The sequence below is a fragment of the Boleophthalmus pectinirostris genome, unplaced genomic scaffold, assembly GCF_026225935.1.
Source record: "Boleophthalmus pectinirostris isolate CB_2022bp ecotype Guang Dong unplaced genomic scaffold, ASM2622593v1 HiC_scaffold_5, whole genome shotgun sequence".
Classification (NCBI taxonomy): Eukaryota; Metazoa; Chordata; class Actinopteri; order Gobiiformes; family Gobiidae; genus Boleophthalmus; species Boleophthalmus pectinirostris.
Window position 1 is genome coordinate 22024277 of NW_026571404.1, and position 14871 is coordinate 22039147.

The following is a 14871-nucleotide window of genomic DNA, read 5'->3' on the forward strand; positions in this document are numbered from 1 at the left end:
TCTCACTGTCTTTCTCACCCCATTTCTCTCATACCCCGCTCCCTCTCACTCCATCTCTCCCTTCCTCCTACTTCTTCTGTATCTCATCTTTCTCACCCCCTCTCTTACTCCTTCCTACATCTCTGCCCCTTGCTCTCTTTTACCCCACTGGCTCCCTCTTTCTCGCTCCTACCCCTACCTCCCTCCCTCTCCTGTTTTTACATCTCTCCCCTCTCCCTCTTTCTCATTCATACCCCCTCCCTCTCTCTGCCTCTTGCGCACATCCTACCTCTCTCTCCCTCTAACCCTTCCTCCTACCTCTCTCCTCTCTATCTCTTTTCTCTCTCTCACTCTCCCTTTCTCTCTCCGCATCGCACAGTGGACCAGCAGCGAGCAGCCTCTCACTCGGCTCATTTCAGTGGAGGAAGGCAGCTGCACTTCGCGCCCTGGATCCACCACTCACGAGCGCGCTGTTCATTAGGGATCTGAGTGAAAAAAGAGAGGGAGTAAGAAGAAGTTTAGAGGAGAGGACACGGGGGAGGACCACACATTCACTTTTAAAGGTTTATCTTCTCGCCACAATGGATCCCTGGAGGAGAAAAGTCGCTGGAATAATTGTACATGTCGCCCTCCTACTTTCAGTTTCATCTGGGACAGTGGCAGCAGGTGAGCTCTGGGAATACATGTTTCCAGGAGTAGATATTTTTGGGAAAGCATGACTGAGTTAACATTGTAAGCTGTTTAGTGAGAGAATGAAAAGTACTAAATGCAAATGGGTTCAACATTTCAATTTGAATGAAGTAATAAGTAGTTTATGTCCTGCAATGGATAAAGTTGTACAGGTTTAAAAAGGTCCAAAGCTCCATAACTCAGCCTAAATAGGTCTGTGAACAATGTGGGCTGAGAGGTCGCTCTGTACCTGCCTATTGGGAGAATGTACACGTTGTCATAGAATTGTGGCTGAAAATCTTATCTAGGACAATCCATAAACCTGAATCAGTATATCTTGCCTTACAGTCTAGTCACGTTGGGAAAAAAATGTTGGAAAAGATCAGAGTTTGAAAGAAAGAGAGAGACCTGGTGGCAGTGGTGTGTGACAGGGAAACAGTTCAACAGAAAAAAGATGCTTCAGACAAGAGACTTGTAGCAGCGATGCAACTTGTCATTTGAACAAATAAATACAACCTCGCTGACTTACAGGTGGCAGGAGGACTATATTGAAAAGTTCGCCCAAGATATGAGGTCAGAGGGATTTAGAATTTCTCACAGTCTGTAAGGTAACTATGTGTCAGAGAGGAGTGCATGTTGTCTGCTGTGATCCATACGCACACACACACACACACACACACACGCACACACGCACACACGCACACACACGCAGGGTAATAGGTTAATTGGAGATTCTAAATTGCCTGTGGCGTCAGTGGAGTGGAGAAGGCTGTATTCTGGCTGTGATGATTACCATGATGAGTGATAAATAAGAGGTGAATAATTGTACGGCTTACTAAAGGAAGGAATATTTTTAGCCACTGTTAAAAAGTGTGAAAAATGTATGTTATGTAATGTTTATTGTTTGTTGTTATCACATTGCCTCACAGCGTTGTAGGATATGACTGTAAACATGCACTCACACATAGCACATACACATGCACTGAAAGAGAAAGTTAAATTAGCTTTGAGTTAATAAAGTAAATAATAACCATGTGTTTGGGTTTGCGTCCAGCTAGAATACTAACTAAACTCATAGGCTCATGAATTGTACCACACACATCCAACACCAGAATACATGAATATCATTGAATCTAAGGCCATTTTTCTTTTGAAATGTGCACATACTTGTATGTAAAGATAACCTTGTACCACAGTAAAAGGTTAGAGTGTCCCAATTGAAAAACACTGCCTAAAGCTAGTAAACAAAGGGCAGCATTTTTAGATCAGCATATGTGATCTGCAGCTGACTGTGGATGGTCCTATTACACATCTCATTAGCAAAAACCTCACACTAGAGTATTCTTTTTAATAATCATTTTTAATTAATAATGCACAAGCCTTTAAGACTGGGCCTAAAGGTATATGACTATTATCTCCACATATCCAGCACACCACAATCATTAAAACTCTTCTGTTTCACTAGGTAATTGGAAATTAATTTATGGACAATTCAAACAGCCCATTTCATTGCATTTAATTAGTATGCATATGTAATGTAATAAAAAGCATTAAAAATGTTTACTTAATATGGGAGTGAGAACAGCCTGAGACATGGCTTTAAAAGATGGAAAAACATGCACTTAAATAAATTGCACAGGCTCTATAGAATTTCCCAGAGCTCCAAAAGACCCTATCAAAATCAAACACAAAATAAAATCCACAACCACCATAGCTCTCAAGATCAATAAGTGGTTGAAAAGCCCTTCTACCCTCCCACAGAGCAAACATAATACATCATTCACTTAATAATCTCCTTTTTGGCCCAGATGCGTCGCTTCACTTTTGATTTGACTCTGTGCTAGCGCGGAGCCAGTGCTGCAGGCAAGGTCTGACTGGAGCTATTTGTCCGAGTGAACAAAAGAGGGAAAACCATCATGAACGGGACATGTTCCTAGAGCCACTCAGTGTGACCTGGCGTCTCCAACACTCACACACTCATTAAGCACAGCCATGGTCACAGGGACACGACATTCAAATAGTGCACTTCAGGAAAAGGCAGCTTGAGTTGCAGATTAAGCTTTTCTTTCACAGCACACTTGCAGTTAAGCCAAAACGGTGACTCAAGCTCCTCTGTAGTTCATATATTAACAAACAAACTATCTTAAAGGTGCACTATAACTTTTCTGGTGAAGAACACGCCACCTGCTTGTCAAGGAGATATCACTGCTTTGCCTTGAATGCTCCACAGTGCAGCATTAAATTAGTTTATCTTGCATATATAACTTTGAATGTTTATTTTTAAAATACAACCACTAGTACTTAATAGCCTGGAGGTGACGCCTACTGATCTGTAGTTAAGTTTAATGCCATACTGTGGAAAATTGCAAGCAAAGTAATCACATCTCTATGGAGACAAGCATGCCCGCCACCAGAACCTCACCTAGTGCACTTTTAAATCACTGGGAAGGATACATTGTTTGATCATGTGGTTTGTTATTTTTTCGATCTTGCTCAAAATTGCACTTGGCACATCCAAACATGTGAACAGATTTCCAATAAAATAATTATCCATTATTACAATTAGAGTGGCTCATTTCATGTAGAGGTTAACTACAGTGTACACGAATGACAATATCTACTTGTTATTGTTGATAATACCCTGACATCCTTCATCGAGTTCATGGGTGCGAGCTCTACCCATTTCTTTTTTATGTGTGACTGTAATTTGTATTTTGGCTGTATTTGTACTTGTGCGTCATCTGGCTTCAGGAGTAATAATGTGTTAAAAATACTGATCCACTGCAAAACCCACATAACAGAAAAGGACCAGCAAAAAACACTGTCATAATGTCCTATTGTCTAATCAATCAATTATCAGTCATCAGTATCAGATCAGTTTACAAAATTAAACCCAAGTGAGTCTTTCATCTGCTAAATGTGTGATAAGATTGGGTTAATTTAGACCTGAATATTGGAGTCCAGCCTAGAGGCAACCGTACATACATAAAAATGAAATATACTGCGTTTCCAGCCTCCCTTCCCTTGAGCCTAGAGGCACAAAACAGGTCTAGCTCTTGACATCTCTCTCTTGTTCCACTGGTTTTATTAAGCCCTTCAGGGCATTGTTATCGCTTATCTAACTGATATGGAGTCAGTAGAGTGTGTCCTAATCACAATCTAATGAAAGATTATAGTGCTGCTGGTGCGGACATGTAATCTGACCATGCACACTCAACACGAAGCCACTCAAGAGCAGAATTTAAAATACGCTTGGGGAATACTGAGAAGTACTCGCGGGGAGGATGTAGTCGACACTTTGCCCCAAAAGTGGTGATAGGGTTTCTGCGAGGTGCAGATAGCAAAAGACTCCACAAAAGTCATTCGTCTCAACAGGAAGAGGTTAAGACAGAAGTGACATTTTAAGCCTGTTTCTCCAAATGGTTTGTCACTTGGAGGTTCAAAGTGATGAGCCCTAGACAGTGAAGGATAATATTAAAATCATCAAACTGGCTTAAAAGGTTGACGGTATATCCACGAACAATAAGTGATACTCCAAGAAAGGGTCACTTTAAATAACACTTGGCGCTAAGTCAATTTACTCCATATACACTTTCTTAGCTTTCAATCACTGTCTGAATAATTTTATTACAAGGATAAGACAACCTTGACAGAACTTGAGATCACATCTGTTCCTCTGACATTTCGCAGCCAGGAAGCAGAAAGTGGAGAAACAATCCTTCAACATTTATCTTCTAAAGTGTCCTTGAGCAAACTTTCAGTAGTTCTAGTCCATGCTTTACACAGCTGTGCCGGGCAGTGTGAGGGAGAGGAGCACGATTATTACTATCACTATAATAAAAAATATTCAAAGGAGAAATAAGCCAGATGAGTACTGAGGAGGATATTGGGAGTGTGTCCTTATTAAGCAAATGGTCTCAACTTGGTGAATTATAGGCTCATTATTTTCTCTTTGCTGTCTAGACCTCTGCATCCTTAACAAAAACTATCCATTGTATTCTGGTGAACAGGATGAGAACTGGAGGAAAAAAATGTATACAGATACAGACTTTGATATATTGATACAGTTAAAAAAAATGCTATAAAGGATCATTTTTAAACAAATTTATGCCACTGTAAAGCGCAATCATCCAGGTAAAGGCTTTTCACATTGTACAACATGAGTAACAACACATAAACAGGAGCATGACAAACTTCAGGAGTTAGTTAGTGTCTATAAAAATATAATATGATAGTCAAGAAGTTATTATTTTGATTCTCTGCAGCTTATTATAGTACTATATAAAATTCCACTATTGCAAAGAAAATGGGCATGTGATAAATGTACAGCCCCTAAAATATGATTCCATCTTTTAACAAACTAATTATCGTGACAGACCTACCTGTTAGCTATGACATTGTCTGCAGAAATCTGAAAACGGACCAAAGAAGGATCAGCTAAATCAGACTCAGCACCACGTGAAACCTCTGCTTATCTGTGAGGTCCCAAAGATACTGTAGTTCAGTTCTGCAAGAAAAGTGCAGAATGAATTTCAGTTTGCCGCACTGTATTAGACCAGCACTAATTGTATGCATAGGCACACAGGGTCAACTGTATTTAACAATGGCAACAGTAGACACAAACACTGTAAAATTATGCAAACAACATAAATTAGAAAATAGGAATTATTTTTTTCTAGGAAGTTCATGCTCTCTCAAAGTTCTGCTGTTCTTCATTCTAATCTATGCAAAAATTGTATTTAGATTAAGCCTACAGAAATTCACTGGTTTGAGTGTGTGTATTATGAAAGTTTTGTTTCTTATATTAATATTGATTACGGCCTGTGTCTTTACTCCTTAATTCAGAACAGAATGTACACACTCCAAATCCCATTATTGCATGTATCGCAGGTGGTGCATCTGTGTGCAAATGTTATGGGTATGAGGGGGAATACCATTTCTCTGGTATAAAGTCATTTATTCGAAGATGTTGAAGAAGTGAAGCCATGAATGTGATCTGATGAAGTCAAGGCCGAGGTGCTGCAGAGCCGTCAGTCAGGAATCCAGATTTATCAGTCCAGGGACATGTAGTTAAGTGATAAAGCTGACAGAGCATTGAGGTCTATCCATCTGAGTTTGTGACACATTGATATTTGTTCAAGGCCAGTCCCAGGTGAGCTTTGGCTCCTTAAACACACCTCACTTCATCAAACGACCCTGTGCTCACCTGGGGTCATGGGGGGGTGCGGGGTTCCCTCCCTCTGTGTGGAGGTCAGCCTGGTCTGTGGCACGTGGGCCGAATCACAATAGAGTTACATCTACAGGCATATTTGTATGGTTTTATCTCACAGATTTTGTAGATTAATGATGAAATTGAGTAAGTGGGTGTTTAGTAAAATCTTTGATAGCTTTGATAAGTTACATAAGCAGAAGGCTTGTATACAGTTTTGAATTGGTATAAACTAGGGATGTACTGATACAGCTTTTTCTATCAGCTGATACTAAGGCAGAGACTGAAAATGTAATTCATTTCCTTAAAACACAAGGTAAAATAATTACTGTATAACTTTAGGTTAATATTATGAGACGTTTTGGGCCAATGTATAATATCTTATTACACCAGTTTATCGGAATACGATTGGATATTGTATGAGCCGATACCTTGGAAGCCAATATCCAACCCTCCAAAATATTCAGCTTCGATGCGGATACCAATATCATATCAGTCCATCCCTAACAAACTTATATTAATATTATTAATATTAGCCAAATTAATAATATTAGTTAAATTTTAGATCAACAACCAATTTGTTCTTTTATTATCCTCCGTCTGTATGTCATTATGTGTTATTCAGCTAACTAACTATGCTCTGGGCTAGGTTGTTTCCACCTCTAGAGTAGATTTAGTTAGAATTCCCAGTCACAGCAGATGCCATGATGAAGTTACACTGTTACAAGCCACTATTTGTTACTCTGCCCATAAAATCTACTTCTGCGGGCTGAAGGTGTTTAACAAAACCTCAGTGCACTAAAGCCGGCTGCATGTTAATTTGGACTGCAAATCTCCATCTGTTTGCTCTAACGCTGCCACAAGGGATAATTAGATCAGGAGCAATGGCTTGGTGAATGTGAGTGCAATAGAAATGTCCTGGTCATAAGATTGTAGCACACAATGAACCAGAGGACCGAGCGAGGCAAACTTTGGGAGGCAACAAAGATGTGTGTATGTGAAGTGCGATTTAATGACAGAGTTAATGGGGTGGAAGATATAGAGCAGAAAGCAGCACACACCTGAGGGACTGTCAGTGCCAGAGGAGTTGGGAGAGCCTCTCTGTAGCTTCATTTCATTTTCAAGGTATTTCAGGTCAGGGCTTCACAGATGTTCAAATTTACTGACAGGGTGGAAAGAAATGAAAGATAAATCACTGGATTAATTAAATATGAAATGCCCATGACATGTTTGCAAAAAAAAACCTTTACACTATTGAACACTGCTTTCCATAATAAAAGCCATCTCTTGAGTCTTAAAGTGTCCATTATGTGTAATTATATCAGATAGGACATGTCTAACCTTTGGCTCCAATCTTGCTTTAGACATTTTATTTTAATTAACATCTGACTGCTGAGAGTTTTATTTTTATAATAATATATTGGCAATTGAATTCATTTCCAATAGGCCTACAAGAACTAAATCAGCTTTCAACTGGACAGTTATGAAAACATAGTTTACAGTGAAGGCTGTACAACTCAAAAGAGTGGAGAGTAGTATTAAAGAAAGTAAAACAGAGTTACATGTACTAAGTACTTCTGCATAGCCTGGACCAGCACAGTATGAATATTTAAAAGGACCTGCCTTCACCACCGGCCAGTACAGAGGGACTTATCCTAAAATATGCATAACTTCATATTTTGCAATGTTATTCATTACATAACACATCTAGTTACATAAAAAATCACTCTTATTAGAAAGCATTATTATATGTTGTATGCAATTACAATAGTGTTATTATATTCAAATTAAAAATTAAAATAAGTTGCCAAAGTTGCATTGACCCTGGCATACCACAGTCACAGTTCAACAGTGTAAATTATAGGAAGCCAGGAGCAAGTAGGAGAGTGCCCTTTTAAACAGAGTGCTATGTGCTGAATTGTTTTGGGGTATGATCCTGGACCCCTGCCAGCTTCCAGAGTGCTGATAGCTTTGTGGCCTGATCCACTGGCTCACAAATGACTGCCTCATGAATCAATAGAGCCACAAACAGGGAGAGGCTGCTGTTTATCAGCACTATACTCCACTGCAACAGGTGACTGTGCTTTAGCTGCAGAGAAGGCCCAATGGATGGAAGTCACAATGGATGATGTTTTTTATGCACATGACATCACCTATGCTGTAGTATGATCGAACCATGTGTAGAGCCAAAAATTTATATTATATTTGTAACAGCTTCAATTTATATCAAGCTTTATAAGAACAGAAAGCTCTATACAGACAAAATCAGTGAAGTGTCTTGCCTAAGGACACAACAAAAATATGGATGAATCAGAGATGGGAGTGAGTCACCCCTCCCAGTTAGATGACTTAGCAAACACAGATTTGCTGGATCTAGGAGTGGGTGATATTGACCAAAATTAATATGTTGATATTTTTGTAGAATCTAAAATATTCAAAATATTCAGACAACATTATGTCAGTAAAAATAGAACTGTAAATGTATTAGTTGAGGGTTAAGTAAAAGACAGCTGTGAAATTAATGTAAAATTGTTAACAAAAGTACAGAATAATTTTATACCCTAGGTTACAACATTTTCATTTTGAATCTGTTCTTTTTGCATTAGTTTTTAAACTACATACTAAATATTCAAATTGTGCATATTTTCAAAATAACATTCACGTCATTATTAACATTTTGATAAACTGCCCATCTCTGGATGCTAATGAGAAATACACGTAGATCATCACATAAGTGCTACTTGCAAATTGTCAGATGTACATTGTTACACTATTCAGTTCAGTTCGGCTTCAGTCCACATTCACCTCAGCACAGCCCTCAGCACAGCCCTCCATCACCTTCTCCCTTGCATCTCACCTCACTTCTCTGCTGTCTGTGATGTGGGCATGTGGACCACTATAGCTGTACTAATGATGCTATGACTTCATTGGGGTAGGGCACATGCCAGATGTTGCTGACAGCCAACTGCACAGCCCCAGAGCATACAGTGGCGAGTATTGTGAGCAGCAGGTGTATGTGCGCATAGATCACTCGTTACACAGACACATCCCATTCTGTAGCCCTGAGTCGCTGAGAGGCAGGCAGACAGGAGCACCTCTGTGTCAGCCTTATCAGCCCACATGTCGGACAGGGTCAAATTAGTGCTCCATCACTGTCACACAACTCAGAAAATTCCCCAGCACTTAAAGCAGCGCTGAAGGAAAAGACTCCTTTATTTTCAATCTTATTCTCTTCTTTATCAACTTCATCAGCGTAATGTGGGGTTTAATTAAAAGCATTACGCAGAATAGTGGAAAGAACCCACTTCAAATTCAACACAGGAGTTACGTTTGTACAAAAGGAGAGCAACAGAGAAAGGTGCTGATCTTAATGGTGTCTTTTTTTAACTGAAGGCTGGTTATTTTGTGTGAAGGCAGTATAAGCAAAGATAAGAAAAGAGATTTAAACGCCATTTTCACAAACATGTCAGATGTGTTGTGACAGCTTCTTCCAACTGTGTAACAATAAAGAATCATCAACATCATGCTTTTCCCTCTTTTCCCTCTTCCCTGTCTAAAACTACGTCTTTAAGTAAATCCATATAAAACTATTTTCATTATGTGTTTGGGAGGGTACATTTTAGACCCATTTTATGAACCCAGTTGAGTAAAAGCATTTTAAATTTTCTGAGCAATGTGTAGTACAGGAATACTCCTCGCTGATATGACTCTTAATAACTTCTATTTATAATATAAAAGGATTTACAACAAAGTTTTTAATAATTTGGTGCATTGCCGGTGTCTATTATTCAATAAAAGGCTACAAAGCATTTGTTGGTGACAGTTAGAGCCTTGAATATTGATGGAGAATGGTATTATGTACGATCATAACACACCTCTATTTACACCCCACTTCTTTTTATTTACTACAGGAAGCCTTCACAGCCAAGACTGTTTTTTGATATTGTTTTTATTATCAAATATTCTTTTTGATTTGTAGACTCCCTTACATGCTGTGCCAACAATAGCTATTTTTATTTAATGAAGGGGTTACACATGTTTGCCTGGAGCTTTCAAAGAACTGAGAATATATTAACATTTTATCAAATACAGTGCAATCAGAGTCGATCTTTCATAAGGCTCTATTTTCATTTAAGAAAGAAATATTTCCCCATTACAAATTATTTTAGGCCAAAGTAAAACATATTTTATTTAAAAGAAAGAAAGAGTTTACTTTTGATTTGTTTTAATTAACTAGCCATAATTTCCATAGATTGTGAACACAAGAACCTGGAGACCACATCCCTTAAACATCAAGGTTTAATACTATGGACCCACAGAGTGCAAGACTTGCAAGTCTTGAAAGAAACTTGAAAGCATAGCTCCTTCAATAATAAATTCTCCCCAAAGACATTTTAACACAGAGATATGTGCTGCTCTTAAGAAATCATCAGAAGGGGATATTAAGAGGAATCTATGAAAACATTTACAAGAGAAAGCCTAAAGCAATAAAATATGACTGACACTTGACTGGAATTAAGAAAGACACTATGTTGTGGTGTATAAAGTTTTAGTGAACTAGTTTAATTTACTGGTTGTTCCTTAATGAGCTTGCTCTTTGGGGTATTGTTTTGGGTCATTAAGGGAAAATGCATTGTTGCCTTTGTAATGCAATGTAATGACTTGAAAGCCTAATAGTTTAGCTAAAAGTTTTAAGGGCAATCTACGAAGTGAAAAAAGAGTGTGCTTATTATAGGTAAAGTGAAGGTGGGGGGTCTGTCAAATGCTCTTCTTTGTGGAAATGTTATTGCTTTATTTGGAATGTCTCACAGTATGGCATTAAACCTTTCTCTACTAATGGAGAGCAAACAAGACCAAGTTACAGGTCAGATCAGTGAAGAGTCAACCCCGGTCAAAGTCAGACTCATGTTTTTTTTAGGTATTTTTAAGATATAAAACCACCTGTAACTGAATAAATGTAGGGAAAACTGTTTGATGTTATACTGTGGTAGTTACATATCCATAGAAACAAGCAGGCGACAAAACCCCAACCAAAACGTTACATAGCGGACTATTTAATATACACTTTCTTAGTAGTAATATGGCCTATTGTAAAGTAGCTGTGGTGTATAAATAGATATTGTAATTACTGGCCTAGCTGCTTTGTTAAAGATACTTTGTAATGTGTTTCTGTCTCATCATAATTTTCTTTTAATCTTTTTTTCTTGCAGATATGTGTGACAGTGCCATGGTTACTCACCTGCCCCCATCATCCTTCAGAAGCTCCTCACAGCTGTCCAGTAGCCACAGTCCAGGCTTTGCAAAACTCAACCGGAGAGATGGTAAGGTCCAACACCTAGTATAGAGTAAAGGCAAAACATGTAGAGGTTTACCCTTTAAAAATTACACTTATTTTTCTATTGAATCAGTCTGATCTTGGTGATTTTAAAGTAATGACACTGACACATGTTATGATTTGATAGGCTATTAGGGGTTTCTTTGGAAAACAGGCCGCGCACTGTCAGTTTCACTACGCTGTGATCTCTCAACGATCCAAAAGCGCTCTTTACTCTATTGCTCTGTATTCACATTCAAAATGTATCAGTTTAACATCAATAAATGATCGCCACATTCTTGTCTCTCTTTCTTCCCCTTTCTCTCTGAAGCCAGTGGCTGTGCAGGGGGGCAGTAAAAGGGAAGCTCCCTCCTGTTTTACTCTGATGCAGTGTGGGTCACCTCATGATTCATTTCCCTGTAGGGAGTACTGCACACAACTTCAAAGTGTACATGCACAGGAGAGAGATACAGTATATGGAATCAGGGCATATACTGGGGCATGGGAACTTTATGTGTAACTATTATAATAGATGTCAATGTAATGCATAACATCATTTAAAAAACCAATACAAACACTGGAAATGATTGATACTTTGCAGCTGAACTCATCAACATTCCCTGGGGATATGGTGCTAACTGTAAACACTGCTCTGCTACTCAAATTAGACTTTAATCTGAGCTTTGTTTTAACATAATCTGGTCATGAAGAACTAATTTAGCATTAGCAAACAGTTTTTCAGAGAGATACATTATGGATCCCGAGGGAAATTCAAATTTTGCTGCAGCAAACTGTTGGAGTTGATGTTGCTGCAACATTTACACTGCATGTCTCAGTTTGTGTGTCTCAGTACGGGCTCCTTAAAATTTGTTGTTTAAATCCATTTTGTATTTTTATTTGAGTTTTCAGACAACTTGACAGTTCTTGCTAATGTGTGCATTGTGTAACCATGGTAACTCCTACATGAATGTTAGTATCAATTCATGAAACATACCATAAAAAATTTAAAACATACCAGGCAGCCATTGCACTGGACCTGTGGAATAAAAGTAGGCATAACATTAGAAAATACAGGCCAAAGAATTTAATTATGATGGCTTTTAAGGCTATATTCATATGACGACAGTCTGAAGTGGCATCACGTCTTCACTTTTTATTCCACGTTTAGACGAGCATTTTCGGGAGGAAATCTGCATTCATACAGTGATGCAGAGTCCTGCACCAGGTACGGGCAAATGGTTGCTGAAACGGGCAGGTTTTAACATTCTGGAATTTTATGGGCGGGTATGCGAGTAGGTAGGAATTACATGTGGGCAGGTCAGGACTAAATCAGGACTAAGCGAAGACTACACCAGGACTAATCTTGGACTTAAGAGAGAGCGAGAACTCCAAGCCCTTGGAGCAGGGTGTCCGCAAAGCACTATCAGGCGACGACTGCTCTTACCTCCGTGCAGCGTGGAGCTCTGCGCTGTTTCTTTCACCTTTCGTCACCAGTAATTCTACACGGGCGCACCTCCGTGCCCATCCTGACAGTGAGTCCTGGTGTAGTTCTGGTTTAGTTCTGGTTTAGTCCTAGTTCAGTCCTGGTTTAGTCCTCCTGGTTCAGTCCTGGAATCAGTCCAAGGTTAGTCCTGGGTTAGGCCTCTGTTAGTCCTGGTTTAGTGCTGGTTCAGTCCGTGGTGTGTGTGGCGCAAAAGTCTGGCATCTCAATCAGTGTTTCTTCTGCTCAGTAAATAATGCCTGTGAAGTGATGACAGTCGAGTCGTATCTGTGAATTTGTGTTTGTACTGAAGAAAGCGGAAGCGTTATGTTTCATTCCATGATTGTAATTCTTGAAGTTGTAACATTTCAATTCATATTGTGATGGATGCTTCAGTTAGAATGTTTTTAATTTGTGTCTGAATTATCACGGGTGGGTGAAAATGGACCCGTGCAGGACCGGTGACGCAAAAGTGTATGGAATTTGATTGGGTATGCATGCCAGGCGACTAGGTGGTGATGTGTGTGACGTAAATGCGTATGCGGCATGAACAGGTCTGACCAGAGTTTTGCCTCTTGGGCAGTGTACACAGAAACTCTACGGCAGAGTGTATTTAACTTCTCCTCTCTGGAGAGTCGTTTAAGATTTTTGCATTTTTAAGCCCCAAAAATGCCATCACTGTGTAAACAAAAGGCACATATCTTGTCATTTTTACCCACAAGCTTTCTCATGTAAACAGGCCCTCAGATACATAGGCTACATGTTCAGATTGGTATTATTACCTCCGCCAAGGAGGTTATGTTTTTGCCCGTGTTTGTCTGTTTGTTTGTCTTTTAGCAACATAACTCAAAAAGTTATGGACTGATTTTGATGAAATTTTCAGGATTTGTTAGAAATGTGAAAAGGAAGAACTGATTTCATTTTGGGGGTGATCCGGAAGAAATCCTGGAATCTGGATCACTTTGAAATTTTAGTTAACATTGTGGTAAATGGGGCCAAAAAATTTGTTTCTCAATATGTCGGTTAATTATTGACCAAACCCCATGAAATTTGACTCAGGGATGGACAATTGGATCCTCTTTCATATTCCAAAGGCTGATCCGGATCTGATCCAGAAGACTGATTTTATCGCAATTTATATAAAAAATGGGGGTAGTCCTTGGCGGAGGTCTGCGCTCTCTGAGTGCTTTTCTAGTTTGAATAATGCAATGTTGCCAAATATGTAAAAGTTATAAATATGCCTCACGATAACAACAAGTTCTGATGTTGAATATATGTTATACATTAGGCTAAATGCTAATGCTGTATGTATTCTTTATGGAGCTAACATTCCGTAGAGATGATTAGGAAGCTGAAGAGTTAGGAAGAAAATGCATGTGTTTATACGGAATAATAAATAAATAACATAATGGCAGGACATTATTTTATTGTAACTTAAATGCTATAGCCAGTAAATATGTCTTCTCCTGCCATGCCTCACAGACTTGCATTACTGTCCCTTGTTGTTTAGTAGCTATGTGTGCAAAAGTCTCCTCCACCAAGTTGTAAGATTGTCCTTTATGTTTTGGACACATTGAATCCATTGCTAATAATTTCTCGAAGCGCCGAGGCGTGATGAAGAAGAAGATTAATGTTTGTGTTTGCTTTTAGAGTGATTATTTGACAGCTTTGAGATTACATTTCTGTTTAAAAGCTATAGGGCTGTGAGTTGAGTTGGCGCTGCAGTGCACATTATGATGTCCAGACTCCAGACAGGCTACAGTAGTTATTGTTGTTCTGTTTTTAGGTACAGACAGTGCTGGTAGTATTATTGCAGACGAGTGCATCTGAGCTCTCACAAGAATCGCCCTTCATCTCCAGAAGAAAGACTCTTGAGTTATCAGGAGATCAAGGGCTATGTGGAGGAGAAAAAGACACAACATGTAGGAGTCAAGTGTACTTTAACATAGTTCAAAAATCAAAAAACTCAATCATTAAAGTGGAACTAAACACTAAGTAGCAACTTTTCTTGCTACTTAAGTATGTATGTGGTGTTTTAATAGAAGTGTCTTCTGTTTCTAGTACTATTTTGGCAATTTGAATGCAAATAAGGTTAAGTTGTTGCTTTCTGGTCAAAAACAGGTACTATATGACATCACACACAACTGCCCTAATTAAATGTAGACGCTCCCCATTACAAACACACGCTCCTGCAAGGGCAGAGTCTAAAGTGTGGATATT

At 38.9% G+C, this 14871-nt stretch overlaps 1 protein-coding gene across 2 annotated transcripts in view; it reads left to right on the top strand.

The window, feature by feature from the left end:
• Window positions 1-11060: 11060 nt before the first annotated feature.
• cntnap3 (contactin associated protein family member 3) overlaps window positions 11061-14871 on the top strand; it is a 45301-nt gene continuing 41490 nt past the window's right edge. Inside the window, exon 1 of one of the 2 annotated variants that reach the window (XM_055162497.1) lies at window positions 11061-11178. In XM_055162497.1, the coding sequence (XP_055018472.1) occupies window positions 11070-11178 (109 nt within the window). In that variant the 5' untranslated portion in view covers window positions 11061-11069. The remainder of the gene's footprint in view (window positions 11179-14871) is intronic. The other variant, XM_055162496.1, reaches the window with a different exon arrangement.